The sequence below is a fragment of the Leuresthes tenuis genome, unplaced genomic scaffold (assembly GCF_036924035.1).
Source record: "Leuresthes tenuis unplaced genomic scaffold, fLeuTen1.0.hap1 SCAF_12, whole genome shotgun sequence".
NCBI lineage: Eukaryota > Metazoa > Chordata > Actinopteri > Atheriniformes > Atherinopsidae > Leuresthes > Leuresthes tenuis.
In genome coordinates this window covers 30,327,544-30,354,008 of record NW_027325366.1, presented here as the reverse complement: position 1 = coordinate 30,354,008, position 26,465 = coordinate 30,327,544, and the positions used below count along the sequence as shown (strand labels likewise).

Here is a 26,465-nt window from a genome sequence, read left to right as displayed (position 1 = left end):
ATCCTCAGCTGTATTGTGTTATTTTTTCAACACCAACCCATATTTCGTCATTTTGTCACCCAAATCTTTCCCCTCATCTTTGAACCACAAACTACTGTGAATTTCTGCGCAAAACGTAAACAATTGCAAAAAAAAAAACCTAATGTGACCAGCATCCCAAATTCTTTGAGATGGATGGATGGATGGATGGATTCACAACAGCTGTACATATTGAGTTCATGCAACGCTTAGATTGCACATACATGGATGTAACTAAACTAATTATGTGACTTCTGAACGTAACTGGCCGCACCAGACGACAACATAGGGGTTTCAAAGTAAAGGAAGTGAAGACATATGCATATAGTACTTTTCTTTTGGACTAATTTGTGAAGGCACATAAAAAAAGAACCATTTTCATTTAGAAGCAAAGCAACAAAACAGGAAAGAAACAATGGGATTTCCTACTTTTGCATAACGCTACATTTTTTTATCAGTACTTTAGATGTTGTCATTTCTATTAAGGTGTAAACTACTTGGTATCAACTTGAAACTTCAAAATTGATAACTGAGATTAAAGTAACACCAGAAAGTCTAGGAAAAGTCTTGCTCTTTGGCTTCCCCTTCAGCTATTGGATGTAACATTGTTGTCATGAAAACAAATCTCTATGCAGCACATGTACAACCATATATATAAATTTCTTGTCATGTTGAAGAGGCCACAAAGACGCTATCAAAAGCCCATAAATATGTCAGGAGTAATCTCTGAGAGGAGTTAACTGCTGCCTCGGGCACTTAAGGGCAGTTTCAGGCCTGGGACTGTGTGTAAAAACATCTGTCTACTGCAAAGCAAGTCAAAAACACATAGTTTTAAGATTCACAAACAAAGTCTTCTTAACTTTTATGGGTAAATAATGCATTATTTAATCAGATATGCACTATATTACAGAAATGTCAAATAAACAAAAGGTGTGACATTATTTTTTCAAAGTACTTTGAAGGAATACGTGTTTTGAGTACAACTTTTTTTTAAATCCTAAAATTGTCCTGTATTTGATATAAGCTTTGCCTTGTCTCATTTTAAACTAACCGTATTTTTATTTCTTATCATATTTGACTTGTTTATTCTAATGCAACCTTAGATACATTTTTTCTTTGCCGTTTTTAAGGACTTTTGGGAGTGCAAATCAAAGAAAAAAATGTTCTTTAATAGAAATAGAAAAATCTGTCCAAAAAAAGCCTGTTTTTGTCCTTTGTCTGAATTGTTACGTCACACGTAGCCCGTTCGGAGTGAGCAGTCCCTCAACAGACGATCTTCCGGCAGAAAGTGGAAAATTCTACGTTGTGCGCATGCGCTCCCCGGGATTAATGTCAAGGCACAAAAGTGGCGCTACACCGTTTGGAGCTCTACTCCGGTAAGCGAATTTCACAGACGTTTTCTATATTCCACTTTAACGCCTAATTGGTGAAAGTTTCGGGAACTTGTGCGGGGCACCGGTTGGATGCCCCGGGAGTCTCTCTGGAGTCACACCGAGGCGAAGAGACACATTAAGGGATAAATAAACAGTTAATTTTAACATATTTCCCCCCTGCTCCGTGTGCTGTGGCAGCTGCCGCCTCTAGTCTCCAGTATTGTTCAGTTGGCTCCCTAATGGCGGACGGCAGGCAGTGCTGTTTTCCGCTAGGGGAGGCGTGTGGAGGGGGGGGCAGATTTTATCTGGTTGTGACTAATGAGAGACACCTGGTTCACTCTGGCCTCCATGACGCTAATGTAAATATGATTCTGGTATTTATTCTGGTCTCGTTTTTTTTTACCATCGCATGACACAGATGAAGGCAGTTCATGTGATACGTTGGGGGTGTGGCGCCCCTAGCGGTTGCCTGGCATATTTGCCACTGATTGCGCCAGGGTGGACTCCGTGCAGGGTAACTTTCCAATTAAAACCCCAACATCACAGGTATCATAAAAATCGGTCTGTTTTATCACAATTTCGGGTCTGCTTTGACGACACTGTCATGCTCGCGACAAGATGTAGAAAACAACCCGAAGAAGATGGGCAGAAAACAGCCGTTACCAAACGTTAGGGGTTGTGTTTTTGAGTGTCACACTGTGTATCCTGTGCAACATTTGCTCCTGTTATTATCCATTTGAGTAAGTTGTGTTCGTTTTAAGAGGCGCTTTAACAATGGCGCAGTCCAAGTCTGCTCTCCTCCCCTCGATCCGCCGCTAATCCAATGGCTGTTTGCGCCAGGAAGGGCAGGGGTGGGAGCGGAACGGAACACCCTGAACCACGTTTCTTCTGGACCCCAACTTGGAAGCTAGCCTTTCCTCCAGCCGGGTTATTTATGGAAGAGTTGCGCAGCTCAGGTAGTTGTTTTCATTGTTTTTGGGCAAAGTTTTGAACCTACTCCTTATTGCCAAGTTTTTCGGATATCAAGCCGGAAAAAATGCATAGAGAAGAGAGGGGGGGGGGGGATCAGGTCGAGGATAGTCACCGCGGTAATCGGGTACCTTGACCGGATTTTATGCTCCAAACCGTCTTGATAATCAAGGGCACGTCCAGGCTGTCCCCTAAAAAGCTTGGTTCTCTTTCTGTGGTCGTTTTCTAATATTTCCCATGAGAGCTCATCAGCTGTGGGTTTTTAGTTGAGCTTTCTGCTGCCAAGTAACCGGAATGGGCTGTTTTTTAGCCCATCAGCTGGCTTTGGGGGGGTGGGGGTGTTCTGGTGGCTGCGCATTACGCATCACTTCCCAGTGACATAAGACTTATATAATATTCTCACGCGTTTAATTTTGATATGTCATTTCTTGTCTTAGCTACTGGCGCAAACGTTTGCATATCTGCACGTTGCGACCTGCTGGAATAAAACATGAAGCTTGGCCTCATGCGCAAACTGTTGGAAAGGTGGAGGAGCACCTATGTGAGATGGTGATGTGGCGCAGCCGTTGATTTGTCCGTTGAGTGTTTTGTTGCAGATGGGGGGGGGGCAGTCTCTCCACAGCGCCGGCCCACCTCTCCGTCCACCTGGTGTTGACGTTGGGAGCAAGGTTGCATGTCAGAGCTCATTAATGCTGGGTCCTCGTTTTGCTCTCATCCACGTGAATGCAGGCTGTCTCACAGCTCTGCATTGCAGTCTGAACTCACTCTAGACCAGGCTATTTTCCCCCCTCTGAGCACCTCTGCTTTGCACATAGATTCCTCTGTTGGTGTTATATCAGGCCAGAAAGCTGTGATGCATTATTTTTTGCAGCTTAGCTTGGCTTTGGGGAGGTGTTGCACTTGAAGGAGAGTGCTTTTGGCTCTCCTGTCCAAATATTTTACCACCGGTTACCATGGCAGATTCTAACAAATGGGTTTTTACCTTCAACACAGGCAGTTTGTAGACATCAGCCTTGGTTGTAGCTTCTTAAATGCAAGCTCCACCGGCTTTGGAGAATGCTTTGGACTCCCATCTTGTTTTTGAACAGTCAAGTACAACCTATTGATCTGTGATGCCATTCTGTCGTGCTTTCTGCTTCCTGTCACATGATCACAGAGAGCTACTCTTCCTCTTCCAGCTTCAGTGTTTTACAGCAGACCAGATTTGAGATTATCAGCTCTGCTACGACCTTTTTATACAGTCTTTTACTCAAAAGTGCAGCGTTTTTAATTAATTTTTAATGAGGCGGTTGATATTTTACGATGTTTAACGCCAGTGCTTCTGAACCAGTCACTCCTTTATGGAAGAAGTCGATTTTATTTTGATTATAAAAAGGGTAAATGCACAAATCATGTGAGAATTCAAGCTCTTTTGCTCTTGCATAAAAATACACTGAGTACTTGAGCGTAGGACTGCAACAATTAGTTGATTTGTTACTGAATTGGTCATTAATTACTAAAAACTAATCATAAAACAGGACATTTTAAGATGTCACAACAGACTGCATAATACTATATGAGGTATTTTACTGTATGGTAAGGTTTAGTACCTTTTTAATATATGGTCCTGGTCCGGTTATCTTCTTGATGTTTGCGTGGGAGTTTAATTTATAGGTCTGATAATACAGCACAGTGACACAGCTGTAAATACCAGAGGTTGTTTGAATATTAATAGGATCCTTAAAGGTGGGAATTTAACCTAATGGTGTACCGCACTGCCGTGTATCTCGTTATGTTTAAATGCATTTTGTGTCCAATATAAATATATTTTTATTGACCAAATCAGTTTGGTCAAGCTATTGACGGTCCAGAAAAACACGTGAACCTCAGGTTTGATGAATTAACTGCTTGGGATTGGCCTGATATCACAGAATTATCAGCTTGTTTCACTTTATTTCCAACCAAACTCTCAGATTTCTCCACTCTGACCGAGACGATCACAAGGGGGCAACATATCCACCTGAATTCAGTTTGGTTTAAAGTTTTCACAGACACGAAGCCATGCCAATGCAGTTGTTTTCCGACAGTATTAAGAAAGGAGTGGAGCTGTACCGCCACGATGATGCTGATTGGCTAATCAACAGCGCTCCTGTTATTCTTTTCGTCTGTTTACTTTATTTACAGCTGACATTTTGACTTTGCGTAGTGAAGGACAGTCGCCATGTTTAGGGTCCACCTTTTCGTCAGACATATTTTTACCAGCTGAAGTGGAGCCCTGTGACTCCTGCATCTCTACTGAGGTCTAAGGGGCCTCGTACAATAAGAAAAATCAACTGGAGTATCCATGAACGTCTGTCGCTCTTATCTTTTTGCTGTTTAACAGTTTAACTCGCCATCTGCTCTGTTGGACCCTCTGAGTTCCTTAATTAGACAGTTCAATATGTTGGATCCTAAAAACTGAAGGTGATGAGATGCTACAGAAACCTTTTTGCATTAATACTTCACTGAATGATAGTTGGCAGTTGGAGGTCGTCCTTATGGTGCGTTCAAGGACAATCTTTTTCCCAGATGCTGGCAACAGGAGGTGCAGCAGGGGGTCCTCCTGCAGCTGCTTGTTCTTGTTATCAGTTTGGTTTATAAGAGCTTTTGGTAACCAGGTAGATTAGACAAACTTAGAAGGTTAAAATGTGAAATGTTGCTGGATGCTGGAGGATTGGGACTGCAGCTTCGGTCATGCAGCAGCCGACAGAGTAGTCGAAAAAAAAGAAAAAAGGAGACGTTTTTCCGTTGTATTTTCTCAAAATGTGTTCGTATTCAAAATTTCAACAGGTTGTAGGTGTTTTCAGTCGTGTTTTTTAATGTAACATCTATAAAACATGCGGAGACTCGGGTTTTATTGTTCACATTAACTACTTTCTTGTCACAGTCAGAGCCCTCCTCATTCACTCTGGAGTTCACTCAAACGCCTCACAGAGAATTTATGAGACATTAAAAAGTACTGCTTGAGGGTTTGTTATTGGAGTCACATAGTGTCTGTTGTTAATTGCCCAAAATGAAGCTCGATTCACTTTTTTTTTTAAGTTAATTCAGAAATCTAGGTTATGGCAAAGACTACTCGAACATTTTCTTGCCATAATTTCTGTGTATTGTTGACATTTTAAAATGTTGAGTTGATAAAGGGTAAATTAACAGCTGCTAGTTGATTTCATCACATGAAATGCTATTTTAAATTTCAAGCAAACTTGTGTAAAATTAGTTTAATTTCCACATCTTGCACTGGAGAAGTTTTGTGGCTGCACCCTCTGGTAAATGTTTGGGGAAAGAAATGGTGGAAGTCTAATTTAGGCGTGACTTTAGACTCAACGTGTCAATAGTTGTGAGGAGTTGGAACCAGTTCTAGAGCGATGTGTCCCAGTTTGTAGCCATGTGATGTTTCATAGGGAGGTCGGGGTTATCGGCTGGTTCTGAGTTTGTTTGAGAGCTACAAACTGGGCTCGGATTTGGAAAATTCTGGGTAAAGGATGGAGTTGCTAACCAGTCATGTGCCGTGCTGAAACCTGAGGATCAGGAAGTTAACACAATGACAAAGTGAGAGTTGGAAAATATGAATACACCCCTGTCTCATCCTGTGTCCTCCCAAGATGCTACTGTGGAGCAGTGCTGGAACCAAAATGGCCACCTCGGCGGTGCCAAGGCGATGTGGTTGATGTGACCTGGCGTCCTCTGTGATATAGACTGTGCTCTGTTACAGCTCAAAAGCCCGTGTTCAGGTGCTTTCAGGCTCTTCCTGTTCTGCGTGTCTGTTAGGTTGAAAAACAGAGCTACGAAGATCGGCGTCTGCACAGAAGTGTGTCTGTGAGCTTGCATCTGTTGGTGTGTGTATGTGTGTTTCTGTGCTGCAGCTGTCAGCAGTGATGTGATATGTGGCTTGCAGCCACCCTCGCTGCTGTGTAACATGAAAAGGAGATTTTGACAGAAACGGATGAGTTTAGCGTGCGCACGCGTCCCCAAAAGTGCTTTCAGTAGAATTTGGTTCTGAATGTGCCACAAATAAGACTGCAGTGTTTTAACTGTTTATCTTTCTACTCAAGAAGCCTGTATTTTAGACCAATTAACTGTGACGTTGATCTTTACTAAAGTAACTTCATACCCATTCATTAATCTGCATTACCGGCTGATGGAGCCAAACCATCGCAGCGCCGTGTCGGCCAATTCAACAGCGCCCACATGTAGAGCAGAGAACAAGTCCTTTTGGTGGTTGGCCTTACCATCACCCTGGCAACCAAGGTGTAGCATCACTGGTTGCCAAGGGAAACAAGAGAGTGTCTGTGTACTGAGCTGGGAAAGACAGCAGGTGAGAGGAGGAGTGTAGCGTTAGGGTTAGTTGGGGTATGAGGAGGGGCAGAGTTGTCAAAGTTCAGCTTTGGAGATGGAGATCTGTTGAGCGTCACCTGCCCTCTGACTCTGACTTTGGAGCACAAAGCCCTCCGCTATCCTTCAACTCCATCAATCATGATACTTTTCTAAAGCAATAATAGCATAATTCACACAGAAGTAAGTTAATAAGAAATGATGGAAGTACACTTCTTCTAAAGAAACTGGCTTATTTTTAGAGAAGCTTTCCTGTTAATGTATTTATGCACCGGATAATTTAATTTACTGTAGGTTTCACCAGTGATTTAATTGTAAAAAAGCTCCCTGGTGTTGTCAGGTTTATGTCTTTGCTGCTGCCTAAAACAAACTGGAAGCATTTAATAATTTTTTTATTTAATTTTCTATCCATGGGTTGTTGCAGCTCTAATGCTGACATATTGCATCCTATTTTTGTTGCACCAACCTATTTTTCTCTCTTGGTGTGCTGATCCTAAGTTTGAATGGACACCAGTGACCTATATGAGGCACGTCACCGCCGCAGCATGGCGAAGGTATCCATTTTGACTGTGAGCAGAGCATCCTGTGAAATCAGTGAAAAGACTCATATCTGGGACAGTGTACAAATTAGGATGTTGTTAAAGGGTCAGTTGAACCAAATTCAAAGAAAAAGAAACGTGTTTGATGACATCAACCAAGAGAAGGTGTAACCATGGAACTGACCTCTGGGGATACCTGTTCCACCTAATTGCTGGCTTCACCTAATTATGTCCTGCTGCCTTTTGTTTGTGTCGCCAGGTAGTTGCCTTAGTGATGGATGGGGAGTCAGAACCAAACCCTGTCGTGGCAGAAGAGGCAGGGGAGCAGGTGGAGCCCAGGAATGCCACTCCTTCCCCAGAGCAACAGGCCACGCCCCCTGCCGAGGAGTCTGGGGAGGTGGTTTCCGTGGTAACAGGAGATGGAGCCCCGAAGGAGGGTGGCACCGAGGACAATGATGATGATGTGGTTCTTGTAGGGGAGGAGGCTGGCCAGTTTTCTACCTCCTCTCAAGACACACCCAGCACAGACTGCCTAGAGCCGACTGCTGCTGTAGCAACAGTGAACACGGCAACAATGCCTTCCAAGACTCCCAGTTCTCCTGTGTCTTCCAACGCTTCCATGGTCATGGCATCTCAGAAGCCTGCAGTTGCGTCACTAGAGCCCATTGTCATAGATGACGAGGAGGACTCTGGCCAGAAAGATGCTTCCGCCTCCTCACCTGTTCCCCCCGGCTGCTCCTCTGGATCTCACTCACCTCACGCACTCAGCAGCACTGAGCCAGACTCGGAGATCAGGATCGCCAGTGTCACCACGCTGGGCTCCAGCAGCCAGAAGGGAAGCTCCATGCTCTCAGCAGTAAATGCGTCACCGGATCCAGTGGACGACCAAGCAGACATGAACCTGATGATAACCTCAGTGACATCACTGCAGGGAGGAGCTACAGCTGTTATTGCAGTGAGGATTTGCTTCTTTAAACACATTCCATTCACTCCTGCTCATATACAGTGTAAAGACTGACAAAAGCAGGTTTATTTAGTGCAGTTCAGATAATAAAATGTAATAACACCGTTGACAGATGTTTTATGCTCATTTATTTCACCTTTATTCTAGTGTTTTGGGACTAAAGAGAAACCCTCTAAACTCTGTGATTTCTGTGTTTAGGCAGGTGAAGGCCAGGCAGAGGAAAACGGTCTGCAGATCAGCAGTGCCTTCAGCCTCAATCCTGACACCCCATCTGCTCGACCAACCGCTTCCTTTAACCCGGGGCGGGGCTCAGGCTCCATCAGCCAGCTCGTTCAGAATGGAGACACGGGGACGCACAACAGAGCAGGTAACAAATGGATTATCCAGAGGGGAATTTTAGCAGCCGTTATGCCTCTCGGGTAAAATCGGAGAAAAACGAGTCGCCACACTCGGTTTGGTTGCTCTAAAGTGTGCAGGCTGTTAACAGAATCCACCAAAAATGAAGCATCTTCTGCTTATGTAACAGGCAGCATTCTGTGTGTTCATAATTCTGTCATTACGGAGCAGCGTGTTGTCTCTGCAGGCACTGTCCCATCATCTGTTCTCACCTTTTCCCATGTGAAAGGATAATTTACCACCTGATTCGGAACTCTACTGTGCTGTAATCAAACGCTGTCCATAGTTTAATCCCACCTACCGTGTGCTCCACCCAGACATCACCCCCGAGTATTTCTACTTATGAGACTGCGTCTCACATAGAATTCGCTGGAAATATTTATATTTTATTACAGTGTAGGATTGTCTATTGTTTGCATCTGTCCACTGGTTTCTTGTGCGCCTTCTATCATCCTAAAACAGGAAATGTTCAAACTTCTGAAGTCAAGCAAGACTTGATTTGATAAACAGCTCACTTTTCAAATATGATGAAGTCTCTGGAAGGACTTTAACAAGTTGTGTTGCAGAGATTTTCTTCAGTTCAGCCACGGTGGCCACTGAAACTGGCCTATGAATGTTTAAAATGAAGATAATTCCCATTTTTCTCCACCTTTCCTGTAGATTCTTGGATCTCTCAGTCAGCGTCGGTCCCCCGCAACCAAAAGCAGACAGGGGTGGACTCTCCGTCACCGGCCACTTCGCTGCCCAAACCTGCTGGCCAGTCTTCCTCATCTACTTCCTCCTCAGGCTCCCAGACACAGCCCAGGACAGTCAAGGTAATCCACAAAGGTCAGGGAGATCCTTTGTAGTTACAACAGGGGCAGTTTGTTGTGTAGAGGAAAGCATTAACATGTACCGCTGGAGAGCAAATAAGCAAACACACGGTTGCCAAATGCCGACAGTGCAGCTGTTTTACAGTGACTTAAGTTATAGTATCTATAGATGTACCGATCCCACAATTCTGTTTTTGGCTGAGTAGCTGTTGTTGGGTAAGTCTTGCATGATGAAACCTGAGGTTTTACTGACAGCTAATCGTGTAAAGTAATAAATTCCTTATTGCCTTTGTGAAACTGCCCCTCAGTTGAATCATTGTTTGCTCATTCCAGGTGACCTGTGCTAACTGTAAAAAGCCTCTGAAGAAAGGCCAAACAGCCTACCAACGTAAAGGCTCCACGCACCTGTTCTGCTCTACCACCTGTCTCTCTGCCTTTTCACACAAACCCACCCCCAAGAAGAGCTGCACCATGTGCAAAAAGTGAGTGTCACAGCCGAGGCGCCCTTTTCAATCTCCGCTTGTAGCTTTTGAAGCACAGTAGCTAAAACCTAAGAAGAATAACTTGTAAACACAACATTTTACATTAAGGAAACTGTTTTTTTACCAAGTGATGCACATTTTCTGTAGACGTTTGCATTCATCTGTGCCGTGTGATGTGTTTGTGTTTTCCAGGGACATAACTAACATAAAGGGTACAATTGTGGCCCAGGTTGACTCCAGCGAGTCTTTCCAAGAGTTCTGCAGCACTGGTTGCTTAGGTGCATACGAGAGCAAGCAAAACCCTCCCAAATCAGGCCTCAAAACCAAATGCACTGTTTGCGGCAAGCTCACGGAGGTTAGTCTGTCCAGCGCACTTAACAATAGAGCTTTATTTCTTGTCTTTACCTTTCAGTTTGAAGGCCCTGACATCTGCAGTCACAAAAAGCCAACATATAGCCAGCAATAGTCTCTTGTGTGTTTTTATTCCAGGGAAACTGGATGACTGCATGGATAGGAAGTCTTAGATAATCTGTTTTTGCATTCAGTTTGTTTATTATTCCGTTTCTAGTGTTGAACAGACTCAGTCAGGCGTGTTTTTTAAGATATTTGAGCTTCTCAGAGTTCACCGTGTCTGTTTAAAGTAGCACATGACGTAGATTCTTTTGTACATTTATTCTTTTTATTAAGCTAAAAACATCACAAACCTCTGGGTTAACTGTGAAGTGTTTGTTAAAGCACACGCAGGACACTGAACAGCCAATCAGAGCGACTCTCTCACTGAGAACATTTACATGACAGTAGAACAAAGGAAATGATTGTGTTTGATCAAAACACTACGATATCACGGCTGGGGATCAAATCACTCGTGCACGTATACGCTTTACTGGACTCAAATGGGCCTTTAGCGCCCCACATAAGTTTCATCTGTTGGTAAAAACAGTAAAGTGTAAGTAGATGTGAGTAGAATTGTTCTGCTTCTTCTTCTTCGTGTGTTTAAAAGCTTTACAGTTCTGACTCAACGCTTTCAGACCATTAAGTTTTCCACATTTTGCTATTTTTCAGACTTAATCTTCTCATCAGTCGGCATGTTATTCTGCACTTGTTCTGCTCTGATGAATGAAAAGAAAGTAAGAGAGGAGGGAAACTGATCAAAGGACATTAACAGTATCAGATACAAGTGCACAACCTTTGTGCACAGCAGAACTTTAAACTGGATTTGTAATGAGTGAAGAAGCATGGCGAACTACAGCTGTGGAGGTTTAGTGTAGTCCAGGAGCTGCTGTAGGTAGGCTTCACCATCCAGTCTTTGTTTTAAAGTTAATTTTACACAAAATGTGTATTTTATTGGAGAGTTTTGTTGCATTTCTATCCATATCTTGTCATCATTTTCTTTCTTGGTCTTGATATTTAATCCCTTATCTTACAACCATTTCATTACCTCTGTCTCTTTAGCTTCTTCCTCCACTTTATTGTCCTCCTACTCAGGTGATGCAGCATCTTTCCCTCGTCTATCTTTATCCTCTTCTGGCATCGCTATAATGTAGTTGACTCTCTCGGACCTTTCTTGCTCTCTTCCTTCTCTCCATCCCACCATCTCAGTATGGCCTCTCGGAGTTTTCTTCGGGGCAAAAACAGTCCTTTTGAACACTGAGACCTGCTTTTTCTTCGTTGTTTGTTAGTTGAATACATTAGTTGTGTTCCTGTGGCTGTGGCCACTGCTCGACTGAAACACCGTCATGGAGCAAACACGGCTGTCCACATTTGGGACTTTTCAGGATCACCGGCATTATTTATGGTTTAATTTGGCAACAGCAAACTATAATTACTCTCACCATACTGCCATTTATACATTTAAAAGTATTTCTTTGTAGGCTTTTGTACCTTTTTATTCCTATTACAGCTTGTCCTGTTTCTGCTTTGGCTGCCATGCTTACCAATCTTAACGGGGGCTCACACCAAAAGCGTCTTCAGCAGCCGTGGCTCAGGGCGCTCACAACAGGCTTATATATATAGCAAATAGCAGGCATATATAATAATCTATGCATCGGTTCCCTCTTTCACCATGGATCGTACTCTGGGCAGCCTTCTTTGTGTTGCATCTGCATATTTGCGATGGAAACGCAGGTTTTCATCAGCTTTTCCTCCATGAGTTTCCTATCGCTCTTTCTTTTTCCGCCTTTTTCCGCCTTCGGAATCCAGATCGGCCCCAACTGGCTGCCGTCGCGTCACAGCTCATTTGCATAAAGTTGAGCCTCTCTCAACTTTTGAAGCTCATGAAGCTCACAACGCCGGCTGCTCATTGCCGCCAGGTTACATTGAAAATGAATGGCAGCTGGCCGCTCAGGACGCTTTTGGTGTGAACCCCCGGTAAGGGGTGTCTGACTTGAAGTTAGTAGCTGTACATGATGAGTTATATTCGTATTTATAAACAGATTCTGCACATTTATGGAGCTAAGTGTTATTTAAACAGATAAACTAAGTTTTGGTGATCACTCTGCGTTAGTCAGCTGTTCTTTTCCTCCCCTCCTATCCACAGATCCGGCATGAGGTTAGCTTTAAGACTGTGACCCATAAGATCTGCAGCGACGCATGTTTCAACGTTTACCGCCGGGCCAACGGGCTGATCATGAACTGCTGTGAGCAATGTGGAGACTACCTGCCCAGCCGGGCTTCAGCCAATCACTCCTTACTGGTCGATGGCCAACAGAAACGCTTCTGCTGCCAGAACTGCATCAGGGACTACAAGCTGGTAATGTTGGCCCAACTACAGGCCACAAGTTGTAGAATTTGCACACTTGGAGCTTGTGTGATTGCTTTTGATTCGGCTAAAGCTTTAATACATGTCATAGTTTCTGCTGATTTAGCTGAAGTGACTCTTAGCAGTGAAAGGAAGCCTTCCCCACGACTGAAAACTAGCTGTTTTTATCTAAAAGATGTTGGTTTGCAAGAAGACATTATGTAATTAGTCTGTCTGACGATGCTCTCCCACCCAGGCCCACAGTAAACTTGCAAGCTGCCTGACGTGCAAAACCTTGATCAAGACAGGCGAGGTGCTCCACAGCCTCGGAGCGAGCGGCGCCATGGGCTCCTACTGCTCGGTCAGCTGTATGAACAAAGGCAAGCTGACACCAACGCCCCTCCTCAGTGAGTAACACGGGTTAACAAACCATAAAACTGCAAATTTAGCAGGTTTGAGCCAGGTTCGGTCATCCAAAATGTATCTTTTTTATTTATTTGTGTTTTTCTAAATGCAAGAACACGAGGCTACTGTTCTGCTTATGTTTTGTTGAATAAATAATGATGTGTTAATCATATTTTTTAATACCTGGGAAGGACCAGAGGATTGTTTTAGGTGGTCCTGACGTGTAAAACCTTAGAAATGAAAGAGGCTGCATGTTCTCACTTGGAACAGAGAAATGTTGGCAGTGGCAGAACGATTACGAGCGTCCAGCAGAATGATTGTATTTAGGTTTATTGGTTTGTTGCATGCTTTTTGAATATCAAGCAGCAGAAAAATCCGTTTTCATTATTGCAAAAACAAAGGAGCGTTTCTAAACATTCATCGCGTAAATCGGGAAAAACTGTGAGAAACTGTAAGGAAATAAATTCTTTTGTCTTTCTGTGCGTGCAGACACAGAACCCACGTGTCATTTCTGTAAGAGGAATTCATTACCGCAGTACCAGGCCACATTGCCAGAGGGGAATATCCTCAACTTCTGCAGCTCACAGTGCGTTACCAAGTTCCAGGTGGGAACTCTCCTGTGATTTCCAGCGAAAAGACACAAACAGATTCTCTGTCTTGTCCTTCTGATGTGTTTTAGATTGACAGCGGTAGTTTTATTTTGCTGAATGAAACACTGTTGGTGCTTCACGATGGAGCCGATGATGCTGAAAGTTTATTCCACATTGACTCAATTAAGACTTTAAAATAACTGGATTAAAAAATAAAGTTACTAATAGTTAATGCTGTTGAAGTCCCACTGTGTTACTGACGTTTGAAATGACCCCAAATCAACTGTTCCTCATCTTGCTGTTTGACACATTGGACTGAAAACAGCTCAGAACATCTCAGTCCCTCAGTGGGATTCTGTGACTTTCTTAGCTTTATTGGCCCCATGTTGCATTCATTTAAAAACCAACAAGAAAACAGATTTTCTTGAAGCAAACTCAACTTTATCATTTTATAAAACCAGTTCCTAATGCTGTTGCATGCCAGCTTCAAGTCGAACCTTTCTTGTTCTTTTCAACCTTTCTTTTCTTTTTAAAAACAGAATGCTACTCTACAAACAGCCACCAATGGACAGACGCCTCCCTCCACCACAAACAACACCATCCAGCTTAAATGTAACTACTGTCGAGGAGCGTTCAGCCTGAAACCAGAAATTCTCGAGTGGGAGGTGAGAGTTACTCTACAGTAATCTGATGTATTTCAACATTTTATGTGTGTAATTTTGTCCTTTTTTATATGCAAAACTGCCTAAATGTACCAATTCTAGCCTCATTAATGTAAATAATTGCTAATTTTCTTAAACATGTTGTAAAACTCGTCGGTCTTACAAATCAAGGTATTTGAATTTGTCCACTTGGTGCCTGGGAAATGGTTAGAGGCAGTATTTAGTATTTTGTTGTATTGTGTAGAACAAAAAGCTAATGAAATAATTGTCGGATGGGCAGAATCTGACCCCAAAAGATAGTAAAATGGTAATATGAGTTGTAACCCTGCTCTGTTTTGAAGATGGTATGAATTGAAACGCATTGATATGGAGAATCTTGACTCAGCATTCACCAAATGTGTCTGCCTTCAGGATAAAGTCTACCAGTTCTGTAGTAAGACGTGTTGTGAGGACTACAAAAAGCTCCACTGCATTGTGACGTTCTGTGAATACTGCCAAGAGGAGAAGACGCTTCATGAAATGGTCAAGTTTTCTGGGGTCAAGAGGCCGTTCTGCAGTGAAGGTAATATTCTGCTCTCTCCTGGGACACTTTATAAAGCTGAGTCGAGCTTGGAAAGGGGTTGTTGGTGCATTTCCTCTTGTTTTCCTTTTTAAGCTTCTTTATCATCTTTAAGGACCGTTATCTGGTTCTCCAACGAACATATCATCTGCTCTTCTGTTCTTCTAGCTTTCTCCATTCCTTTTATTTGTTTTGTTTGTTATTTGTCTAGGTTGTAAGCTGTTATTTAAGCAGGATTTCATCAAGCGGCTCGGTCTGAAGTGTGTGAGCTGTAATCACTGCAACCAGCTGTGTAAGAGAGGCGTGACCCGGCAGCTCGGCGGTTTGACTCGGGACTTCTGCAGCGAGGGGTGTGCCAAGAAGTTCCACGACTGGTACTACAAGGTCCGCTCATTTATGATAGATGACAGTCGGCGTTTATGTGTGATAAAATAGGTTATTGACATTATGAAATGGTCTTCTTTCGGCCACCAGGCGGCGAGATGTGACTGCTGTAAAGTGCAGGGAAGCCTGACGGAGTCTGTGATGTGGCGAGAAGAAATGAAGCATTTCTGTGACCAGGACTGTCTGTTGAAGTTCTACTGTCAGCAGAACGAGCCCATCATGGTCACCCAGAAAGGCCCGGAAAACAGCAGCATGGGTACGGCATCAGTGTGTTTCTCCGTGCACGTTTGTGTCCTTTTTCAGTATCAGGACGTTAACAGCATCTGAGAAAGAAAACGTTTCAGTTGGCCCCTTTTCACTGAGATTAAGCTGTAGCAAACGGAGTTGGTGTAACACTGAAAATCAGTCCCTAAAGACCACGTATCAACTCGTGGTCACTTAAAACATTTTCAGACTGTTGCTCTGCTCTAATAAAAGCTTGATTTTGGCAGCATCATCAGTAATTTCAGCTGTAATCAGACATACTTCAGCCATTCATTTGATTTCTCTCTCCGGTGGTTTCAGTTAAATAGTGCAGTCTGGCTGTAACTAGTGGTGCAACGGATCATCATTGATCCGTGATCCGTTCGGATCAATATCTTCGGTTCGGCACGCATGTGATCCGCGGATTGATTTATGAAAAAAAAAAGTTGTGTGCATGTTCAGTCCACTCACAGCGTGGTCGTGGCGAGCGGAGGAACGGAGGAGCTTTTAAGTCCCCTGTATGGGGAAAAGAGGTTAGTGGATAAAACCGTGAGTGCAGGCACTGTGGCACGAGAGGGTCAAATGACAGGAAACACATGAAGCATGGCCACGTATTTGAAGCAACATCACAGGAGTGAGAACGAAGGCTGCTCAACAACCGCACATCACCGCGGTAATTATGCAGCCCCTTGTTGCACAATCCGACCGGTTAAAGCATCACAAACGCTGTGGGTGTGTTTATAGCTGCAGACATGAGGCCAAATTCAGTTAAAGGAGGGAAATCTGCCTTTTTATGTTTGTTTTTATTATGTTAAAAAGAAGATATTATGCCTTCTGCACATTAAGATGATTTTATATATTTAATTTAATAATTTAAAAGTGTTAATAAACAAAAAGACCAAACTTATGTTTATTTGTCTTGTCCTTTTTTTGCTGATCCGAAACGATCCGAACCGTGAGTTTTATTTATCCGTTGCACCCCGAGCAAATATTGATGTTTTTAATACATTAAAAATGTATGGCTCACTCAATTAAATAGTGCAGTCTTGCTGTAACTGTAGCTCTGTCCCTAACCCTGAACACACACACAAACACGCTTTGATTCAGCTCTGGGATCACCACCTCCGCCAGCTTTAAGCTCCGTCCATCTCTGTTGCCTAAAAACAGAACAAAACAACAAGCTGCAGGTTTGACCGCCTCGAATACTGAAAATATCTGATGCATTTAATTTTCTCTCACAGGGACAGAAGTTCAAGGAGCCAAACTTGGGGTAAGTAAGATCCAACAATATGAAACCCTTTAAAATGGGTCAAATTTAGTGAAATTTACTTTACTCCATATATGATTAAATGCATTTGATCTGTAATGTCTACTCATACTGACCCCTGTCCTGTTAAAACAAAAGTATTTCCCCCTTTTCTCTGTTGCAGATGGTGAACCAGAGTACTGCAGCGTATACCAGTGGAGGTTTGGTAAGAGACGTGAAGAACAAGGCGGTACTCTGCAAGCCGCTCACCCTGACCAAAGCCACCTACTGCAAGCCTCACATGCAGAGCAAACCTCTGCAGACGGGTAAGAGCAGCTTTTTACGTTTTAAAGTTGCTGCTCATGTAGGATATGGGGATTTTAGACATCATTCTGATACCCAATGAGGCTTAAATCAGATATGTTGTCCTTTCTTATCTGGAGGCAGCCATTAGTAACTGATATGCATAAATATTGTCATATAAAATGTTGGCATGTGTGTGTCCACAGATGTAGACGATGGCGTTAAGAGAGAGTATGTTCCTGTACCTATACCTGTGCCCGTCTTCATCCCCATGCCCATGAATATGTACTCCCAGATCACTCCCACTCCAGTCTCTCTGCCTGTACCGGTAAGACATCATCCTCGGTTCTTCAATGCATTTGACACAGAGTTAGAAAGGAGACGTTTATGAATCAAATCAATCAGAATACTGATAAAGCTTAATACTGTGTCCCTTCCAGATTCCTGTGCCTGTGTTCATGCCCACCACCCTGCAGGGGGCAGAGCAGATTGTTCAGACCATCAAAGATCTGAAAAATGAAATGACCGCTAATCCCCTGGAGTCTGATCTGCTCTCCATGGTTGATACGACCTCAGATAACCAAACGCCAGGTGAGTGATTAAAGATAAAGAAAGGAACAGATAACGTGATGATAGAAGCTTCTGAATACAGTTTACTCTGCTAAAGTTACAGGATGTATATTTCTCATTGACGACCTCCATGACTGTGTATTTTAGATGTGAAGCCGGTAAAGGTGAAGCGGGAGCACGATGGGGAGGATTCCCCGCACAGCCACAGCTCCGAGGAGGAGGAGGAGCAGCAGCTGGAGGAGGAGGAGCAGCAGCTGGAGGAGGAGGAGCAGCAGCTGGAGGAGGAGGAGCAGCAGCTGGAGGAGGAGGAGCAGCAGCTGGAGGAGGAGCAGCAGCTGAAGGAGGAGCAGCAGCTGAAGGAGGAGCAGCAGCTGGAGGAGGAGCAGCAGCTGGAGGAGGAGCAGCAGCTGGAGGAGGAGCAGCAGCTGGAGGAGGAGCAGCAGCTGGAGGAGGAGAAGCAGCTGGAGGAGGAGCAGCTGGAGGAGGAAAAGTACGAGCCCGACCTGGACCTAGAGGCAGACTTCCCTCAAGGTAAATGGCTCCCAACCAGGGAGCTGTAACTCATAATGTTACAGCAAGGGAACACAAACCTTTATCAGAGGTTTTCAAGGCAAACACTAATAATACTGTGCAGAAAATATAAAAACCTTTCCCACAAATCCAAATCTTACAAAACCGAACTGAATGTAAACATCGTTCGAGGCCATGTTTTACATTAGATTCAGAGTCCAGGTCCTCCTCCTCCTGTTGACCAGTAAAAGCTGTGATAGTTCAGCTTATTTAGTCATTGAGTCACATATTTATCTGACATTTTATTTGTGTATTTAGTTCCATCCCAGTTTGAATGTCACGGAAATGAGCAAATTGAATCACTTTGTCTCCAGAGTCCCTCTGTGATGCTCTGACTATTTCCTCCCTTCTTACTCATTCAACAACACATGACTGTGGGTTTCTTTTGATGGTGGAGAAATTGAGATTAAAATTCTTCCCTGTGGTTATTTGTGGACCTGATGTCATCAGCGCTGTCAGGACAGGGGTGTGAAGTTATTGACTGGGTCTGATACAACCAGGATTTTAAGTTTATAGACATTGTTATTGAAAATTAACTGGACTGATGCCATCATTGAGCATATTTTTAACTTTTATAAATGAATGTGGCTCAACTTGTCCCCCAGCAGAGACGATACAACTTTCCCTGCTGAAATTTGAAGGCTAACTCTGCCATTTTTACCATCTTAAAGGCAGCTAGTAGCCTTTGATCTGTCAGGCAAAGGTTCACCATCATAATGACAATGAAACGATGGGCCACACTGTAGACTTCCTGAAATCTAAGGTTTATGTGTTACTTTCATGAAATCCAAATAAGAAAGTAACTCTACGGATGTTATGTACTGTCTCAGCCTCGGACCCTGTTCCTGTTCCAGAAGGAATGGACGAGGATATGGGCTTCTCTCTGCCTCCAGTCCTGACCGAGGAGAAGGAGGAGCTGGAGGAGCTGGAGGAGTCGACCCCTCGACCCCAACCAAGGAGACTGGTATGTGCACACACCTTTCATGTAGAGCCTTGGCTTTGCCAGCGAGCCAGACTTGTGTAATGAGTGTGTTTGTGCTGCAGGGGAACAAGAGGCAGGCAGTAGAGGAGGCTTCATCCACCTCTTCCGATCCAACTAGCAGATCATCGGAGGGACGATCGCTGCCTCTCAAAGCTCGCTACGGCATCAATGCCTGGAAACGCTGGGCACTGTCTCTCCCTGACAAATCAGAGGACACCAAAGTGGAAGGTGGCGCCAAACCAGGTGAGCTAAAAACAGTTCTTTACCTTCTCTGAAATCACCTGGACTTTGTCTGCTGATGGCAGTCGGTGTCTGTTCCCATCTTCTGCAGAGCGGCCTAAAAGCAACCTGTTAGCACTGAGTTCAGAGGAGCTGAACGTGGCTCTGTCCCAGTTTGTCAAGGACGTCTGCAGGCCCAACGGGGAGCGCTACTCACCGGACAGCATCCTCTACCTCTGTCTGGGGATCCAGCAGGTTGGTAGCCTGAGAGTAAAACCCCAAACACACACACTGACCCGTCTCAAGAGAGCAGCAAGCTCCAATACATCACAACAAAGAGGCCTATTTGACTTATTCGGTGTGACTCATAAGATGATGATAAATTTCCCAGAACATGAGTAGGGGAGGTGGAAAGTTCTGACATGCAAATGTGCCACTGGTATAACTGATCAGCTGCTTCCACTTACAGAGAAAAAGCATGGACGTGAAATAATCCGCCGATAAAGGGTTTTTAAGGTTTCATAGCAGTTAATCCAGACTAATTATGAGCTAATAGATACTTCTTTGTGGGCCTTTTTAAAAAAATAAAATAGATTAAAAGAAAGCCTTTTTATTACTAAATATGTTGAGGAGATAATCAAAATTTTATTGAGGTTTTCCCTTTATGACTTGCCTAATATGTCTCTAAAAACAGACAAGCCATATATATGTCATCACGCTACTTTTTATTATATTTTATTATATATATTATATTATATAAGCAAACTGACTTTTAAATAAATGAATAGAAACAAGCAAAAGAAGAAGAAAAAAGAACAGGCCTTAGTTTTGGGGGGAAGGTTTTCCTGTTGCTCTCTCTGAGGTAGGAACTAAGTTTAAGTAAGTGTTTCTGGTGGGTCAGCCTTTGCCGGTGCACACCCTTTCCCCTCCTCTCCTCTCACATGTGAGCAGCAGCATGGCTGCAGAGGGAAGCGCCTGTTTCCCTAAAGTCCTCTGGAGTTGGATTTTTCTGCCAGAAAAATGTAAGATTCCCTGTAACTGTGTTTTAAAAGCTGCGTCTGATCAGTTTCTGTGGAAGTTTATTGATTATTGTGATTGGAATAGTTGAAGGTGGTTTTCTTGGCCTGCCGTGTTTCCTCCTGTTGTAAAAATCAGCGGATGGGTCTTGCTGATTCAATTTTTTGCGCAGATTATCGTGTCCTTTGATTATAACTATTTGCTGTTCACATCCTGATAAACAGTGATGATCTTTTCAATATGAGGACACTGAGGTTTTGCTCTCTGTGACCAGCCTCGGATCGATATTTGTTTGTCCTTTTTTATAATGTGGGTTTTATTTTTTGTTTGAAGCACCTTCACGCCAAAGGCCGGCAGGATGACCTGTTCAGTGACCCGTGCTACCAGCAGTTTGGACAGGAGCTGAACAAAGTGCTCAAAGACTGGCAGCCCAGCGTGCTTCCTGATGGTGAGTGCAGCACATGGTGGGATCTGAACATGTGACTGCCGCATGGGGACTCTTTTTTTTAATTCTGACCCACTAGAAATAGTGTGTAGGGATTTAAAACTTCACTCGGGTGATTGATTCTCAACAAAAGCAGTGCTCACAGAAATAATAGATAACGTGTGAAGTTGGATCTCAGCGTGGAAAATTAGAGCCAATTACAAAGATACGGCGCCTGGAAAGAAAATCATCCTTCACTGATAATGATGACACTGTGAAGTGGCACCCTGGTGCGATATAAGGTATGCTTGTCAGCACCAGCTGGTGGCACATGGCTGTTAAATGCTCCCTGTTATGACTTGTGTCCTGTGATTATAACTCTTCTGCTGTTCACATCCTGACACTTTGTGATTGCACTTTAACGTTATATGAGGACAGTTTGTCTGTATTTACAACAACCTGGTAAAAAGGTAGATGATGCCTCCCTCTGAATGCTTGTGATTGCACCGTGAACATGGATGTGTGTATTTCCTGGAGTGGATGTTAACGTTGCGCTGTCTTCAGGCTCGCTGTGGGGTCGAGTGGAGGAGCGGAGCCTGTGGAGCAGCCGGCACCTCGGCGAGCAGAGTCCCGCCGCTCTGCTGCGCTCCCTGGTTTACCTAAACACCAAATACTTCGGGCTGCGCACCGTGGAGCAGCACCTGCGCCTCTCCTTTGCCAACGTCTATGGTCCTGACACGGTTCATCCTGTTACCAAGGAGACCACCGTCTGCATCCGGGTGCCCTCCATCTCCCAGGATCACCCCGGTGAGGCTGGACACATGAAAACCTTCTTATCAGTCCTATCTGTCCTATCTGTTGTGATGCAGAGACCAGGATGGAAGTCTTCCAAATGGTTCCAATGAATTATTTTAGTTTAATTCTTCTGCTGTCGCTGTTTCACCTCACATGGATGTGAACTGTAGCCAAGCAATAAGCATTAATCTCTCAGGAGTAAAAATATCTTTTATTTGTTGGGTTTTTGTGCAGTGAAAACATGGCCCAGAAAGCGGAAGCGCGAGTTGGAGGATGGTGAGCAGGATGAAGACGAGGACTCGGGAGGCTCCTCTGTTTGCTGCCCGGTGAAGAAGCACGAGTGTCGTCTGTATGAACTCTACAGATCCAAGTGGTAAATACATTTTATCCAACTTTCCCTGTTCATAGCTCCAATATTCCCCCCAATAACTAAAGCATTTCAGTGTTTTGACTGAAAGAAAGTTGATATTTAATCAACCCAGTTGATTTAGAATCAAAATCAGAAACAATTGAGTGACTCTGGAAGGAAATGATGTATTTTTTCACCTTGTTTTATGTGATTTCCAGCTCTTAGTTCCTCCTTTGGAGGATAAAATGATCTGATACAGCTATGGCAGCATAACAAATACACTGCTACGAGGGTTAATATCGATGCTTTTTCTAACAGTCTCCAGCCTTCAGTCCATCAACCTTTGTTTCAGACACAAATGTCCTTATAAACAACAATAAAATGTACATTTATCAATGTTTTGTGCATCCGTAGATCAGATTTCTCTTAAGTCCTGTGATTAAAACTTATTGCTGTTCACATCCTGAACCACGTTGTTGACTCTTTAAAGATGAGGACTTAAAATAAACTGTTATTTAAAGTTTCTCCTTGTTGCTAAATGGATTCAAAGTTCTCCCTCTGTCTCACCCCCTTCACCCCTTGTCTTTTCTCCCCTCATTTGTTACTTTCTTCCTTCTTTCTCACCTTTTTAAACCCTGTTTTCTGTCCTTCCGTACCATAACCTTCCTCCCACTGTCCTTATTTTCTCATGCTTGCCTCACTTTCCTTTTCCTTCCTGCTCCTTTTACTCTCTCTTCTCTGCTGCTCCTCCTTTTGTTTTCCCCTCCCCTCCCTTTCCCTTCCTCCCCTCCAGCCCGCCGTCATTGCGGGAGCGCCTTGACGTCTTCTACGTTCAGCCGGATCCGGCCAGCGGCCCCGGTGATCCACTGTGGTTCAGCTCCACACCACTGGAGCGACAGATCCTGGAGAACCTCCTCACCAGAGTCCTCCTGGTCAGGGACATTTACACGGACAAGCAACATCTGGAGGAAGATGGGGAGGAAGAGGACCAGGGGGAGGAGGTGGGGGGGGAGTAGCAGCTGCTTGGACCTGGGGGAGCACGTAGGGTATCTCATAGTTTGTGTCCTCTTCAGTGACTTGCTGTTTCCTCCTGGTGAGGGACGTCCCCAAACTCGTACCTTTGTCTTAAAGAGGAAGCCAGAAGACAAAAGCTTTTGATTTCAGAAGAAGAGAACAGGCACATACGGAAACTAAGGTTGCTGTGTTTTATTGTTTTCTACAGTCAGAACTAAATCAGGTTGAGGACGAAGTGTCTTGATGGGTCATCGTGTGTTTCTAGTTCTCAGACAGGCAGCCACCAGGAGGCCACAAAGAGCTTTCAGAGGCACAGGGAGAAGGTGTTATCAGACATGTTCGTGTCCTCCTCATCTTCACTCTGTGGATGGGAAACACGGAGCGAGCACAGAGAGGCTCACAAAGCTCATAAATCCCAGCTGGTTGGTGGACATCACATCCTTTGATGCAGTGGGTGCTTCAGCCTGTAGAATAAAGTAGATGCACGGCTGGCAGACATTAGCAGCTGCTCACAGCTTATCGTGTTTCCAGCAGAACTACCGCAGTTTTGACCACAGTTACCTTACTTTCATCAAGTATTACTTCACGTGTGTTTGAAGGTGTCGAGGAAAGTAGATCCGTTCTGAAGTTACTGAAATGCTGAGCGGCTCAGGTGGGCTCCGATCTGTTTATACCATCGAGAACCATACAGAACTCAAGCTGCTTGGAGCTTCTCCAGATATCTTGATGTTTAGCCCAGCTGGTTGTGTTTTTATGTGTCAGTATTTCAACTTCAGTTAAAACGACAGTTCATCAATATATCAACTTTTACTGGCTGGACCAATGCCATTACATCATGTCTGATACATACTGATCAATTCATCTTTAGACAATGGGTCACACAGTGCATCAAGTGTTTAAACGCAGTGTTGTTTTAAGCTATAAGGCGCCTTGTCTTGAAATAATGAAGATGGGAAAATGTTTTAGGGGACAAAAGTTGTTTTTTCATTCAATAATAGTTTAATTACTGATAAAACATCCAAAAAAACCACTTAATGTGGCCGACAGTGTTCACGGATCAGAACCTGTGTCCCAGAAGGAGCTGTGGCTCTCCAGAAGGTTGCTCTTCTGAGGCTGAAGAGGTTGGTTTCTTTTGTCAAATTATCTGAAATCATTCATGTCGAAGAGGAACGGGTTCGACCGGCAGCACATGCCTCGTTCCTCTTTTAAAGGAGCGATGAGGGAATTTACGGCAGGTTTTCTTGTCTGGACGTGGTCTTCAGTGTGATGATTCTTGCCTTGTAGAGTCTTTGCTGTGTTGGTCACTGCCTGAAGATGACGTTTCTGACTCCGACGTGCTCCAGAAGCAGCAGAAAATCATCAGCCGCTTCCTTATCGCGTCACTTCTCCGTTAACCGGGCTGCTTTCATCCCTGCTCCTCCTCCGCCAGCACTGCTCTCAGGCGAAACCTTTGCACCACAGCGGACTTCTTCGCTCTCTCATCTGACAGATCTGCCTGTGGCGCGGGGGACAAGCTACCTAACAACATGCTGCGTTTCTTTCCAGGACATTAGGGGAACATTCATTCCTGTGATGTAGCATTACTTGCGTACTAAGCCCAGATTGGGTTGCTCTGGTGTGTAAATATCTCTGGAACACGGCGGTTATTTCGGATGGAGTCGCCACAGAGGGAGTTTGGGAGAAGGAAAAACCTCAGCTTGCAAGCCTGCCTGCTGAGAAGCCTCAAAAAACTCATTATTTATTTCTCTTTTTTATTAGTTTGACTGTATCCATTTTGTGTTGGCATGTTTATGGGCGACCTTTCCTTCTCCGTTCATCGATAACTTGCCGCAGTCCTGCGCCCTCACCCAGCTGTTGTCAGCTAACGGGTATCGGGGGGGCGGGGGTCCTGCTAAACATGAAGGACGACGATTATTCAAACTTAAAAATCTACTTTTGAACTCTGCCCTTGTCCCTGTATTTTCATGATCCTTCATTTTATTTGGAGCCTGAACTCTACTGAGCTTGAACTGCAGATCGAAGGTTTTTATTGTGACAGATTATTGATCAGACATTAGATGCCCCCCCCATCAACTACATGAGTTACACTATTTATGTTTAAAGTCCTTTTTTTAAATAAAAACCATCCTTTCGTGTTTTATATTAATTTGTTTGCCGTCAAGTTAAAATCTCATGAGGGTCTGTTTTCTGCTTCCTTCATTAGATCAAAATAAGATGATCACATGATAAAGAAGCCTTCATGACCCCATATCTTCTCCTGATTTTTAATAAATGTCCTCCGTGCACAATCTCCATCACTGCTCCCCCCCCCCCCCCCCCCCCAGAGTTTTATTTTATCTAAAGAGCAGGTGTTCCTGATATTTTGTACACACGACTGCATTTAATGGTCTGAATCTGCAGGGAAACAATCAGGAACAACAGCGTTGGATTTAAACGGAGAATTTTTTGGTGAAAATGCCCAAAATCGAAACCTTTAAACTTTGCAGGTTAGCAGACCCTGGATCAGAGGACACTGGTTAACCAGACTGTTTTCTTTAGTTTTTTTTTTTTTCCTGTTGGACTGGGAGGCAGCGAACCAACCTGCCACAGCTTTGGATCTACAGTAGACGCTGTGGGCGGCTTTAATGCCTAATGTGAATGTGCCTATCTGTATATACTGAAAGTGAGTGATTGTGACTTGAATCTGATGCTATGTGTGTGGGCTGATCTGCTGATACGGTTATGTTTAATAAATGATTTCATTTTCTAACCAGACTCATTCTTGATGCTGTTTTGGCTCCTGAAGCTCGGTACAATGCAACTGTTCTGTGCTCTGAAGCTGCAAAACTTTAGTTTGATTCCCACAAACTGATATTTCAAGCTAGTTTGATGCTCTTCAGAGGGGAAACTGACAAGAAAACCAACGCTGAAGACAGATGTGCGGGGCCCCTGGCGCCCAGCACATCCGGGGGGAGCCAAAGAGGACGCTTTGGTGTTAGGGTTAATGTCTCAATACCATGAGTTTAGCTTTAAAAACCACCTGGATAAATATCTCCCAGTTTAACTTTGGGGAATTTGGCCTCAGCTGAAGTCTGAAATGACCCATAAACTTAAATGATGCAAATGTCTTTCACAACTATTTCTTATCACATAAATGTTAAAACGAGTTGAAGCAACAGCTGATGACGCTTTGCCTTCTGACAAAAACTCAAAAGTTTTATTTTCTCACTCTAAAAGTCACAAACGAAACCTTAAACTGAGCAAAACTTCATTTAGAGTTCGACCGTCTCTTTTCAGACGACACTTTGTTTGCTCTGTTTCAGACGAGTTGTTTCAAAATGTACCAAATCTTGAATTTTTCAGGGTGCGATGCATCTGAGGGAAGCTCAGAAGCCTCCGAGACTTTCCTGAGGCGGTTTATCGTGGATATTTGGCTCTGATTTGGGTGTCGTTGCAGTTTCTCTCTCTGGACTATAAATGAAACAAAGACTGCAGGAACAGAACCAGAGTGGCT

General features: G+C 43.8%; 1 protein-coding gene across 2 annotated transcripts; it reads left to right on the top strand.

The window, feature by feature from the left end:
* Window positions 1-1,342: 1,342 nt before the first annotated feature.
* zmym2 (zinc finger, MYM-type 2) lies at window positions 1,343-25,721 on the top strand. Of its 2 annotated transcripts, none has more exons than XM_072397456.1 (25): window positions 1,343-1,394; window positions 7,509-8,204; window positions 8,412-8,580; window positions 9,270-9,424; window positions 9,755-9,903; window positions 10,096-10,258; window positions 12,440-12,652; window positions 12,897-13,047; window positions 13,535-13,650; window positions 14,175-14,300; window positions 14,709-14,859; window positions 15,068-15,240; window positions 15,331-15,496; window positions 16,725-16,753; window positions 16,914-17,055; window positions 17,239-17,360; window positions 17,473-17,623; window positions 17,750-18,133; window positions 19,003-19,136; window positions 19,217-19,397; window positions 19,486-19,628; window positions 20,724-20,838; window positions 21,379-21,621; window positions 21,844-21,982; window positions 22,752-25,721. In XM_072397456.1, the coding sequence occupies exons 2-25, from the start codon at window positions 7,524-7,526 to the stop codon at window positions 22,972-22,974; spliced, it is 4,419 nt and encodes a 1,472-aa protein (XP_072253557.1). In that variant the 5' UTR covers window positions 1,343-1,394; window positions 7,509-7,523; the 3' UTR covers window positions 22,975-25,721. The 2 variants fall into 2 exon arrangements, with proteins under 2 accessions (XP_072253557.1, XP_072253558.1); XM_072397457.1 differs by lacking the exon at window positions 1,343-1,394 and adding an exon at window positions 2,272-2,347.
* Window positions 25,722-26,465: the final 744 nt, after the last annotated feature.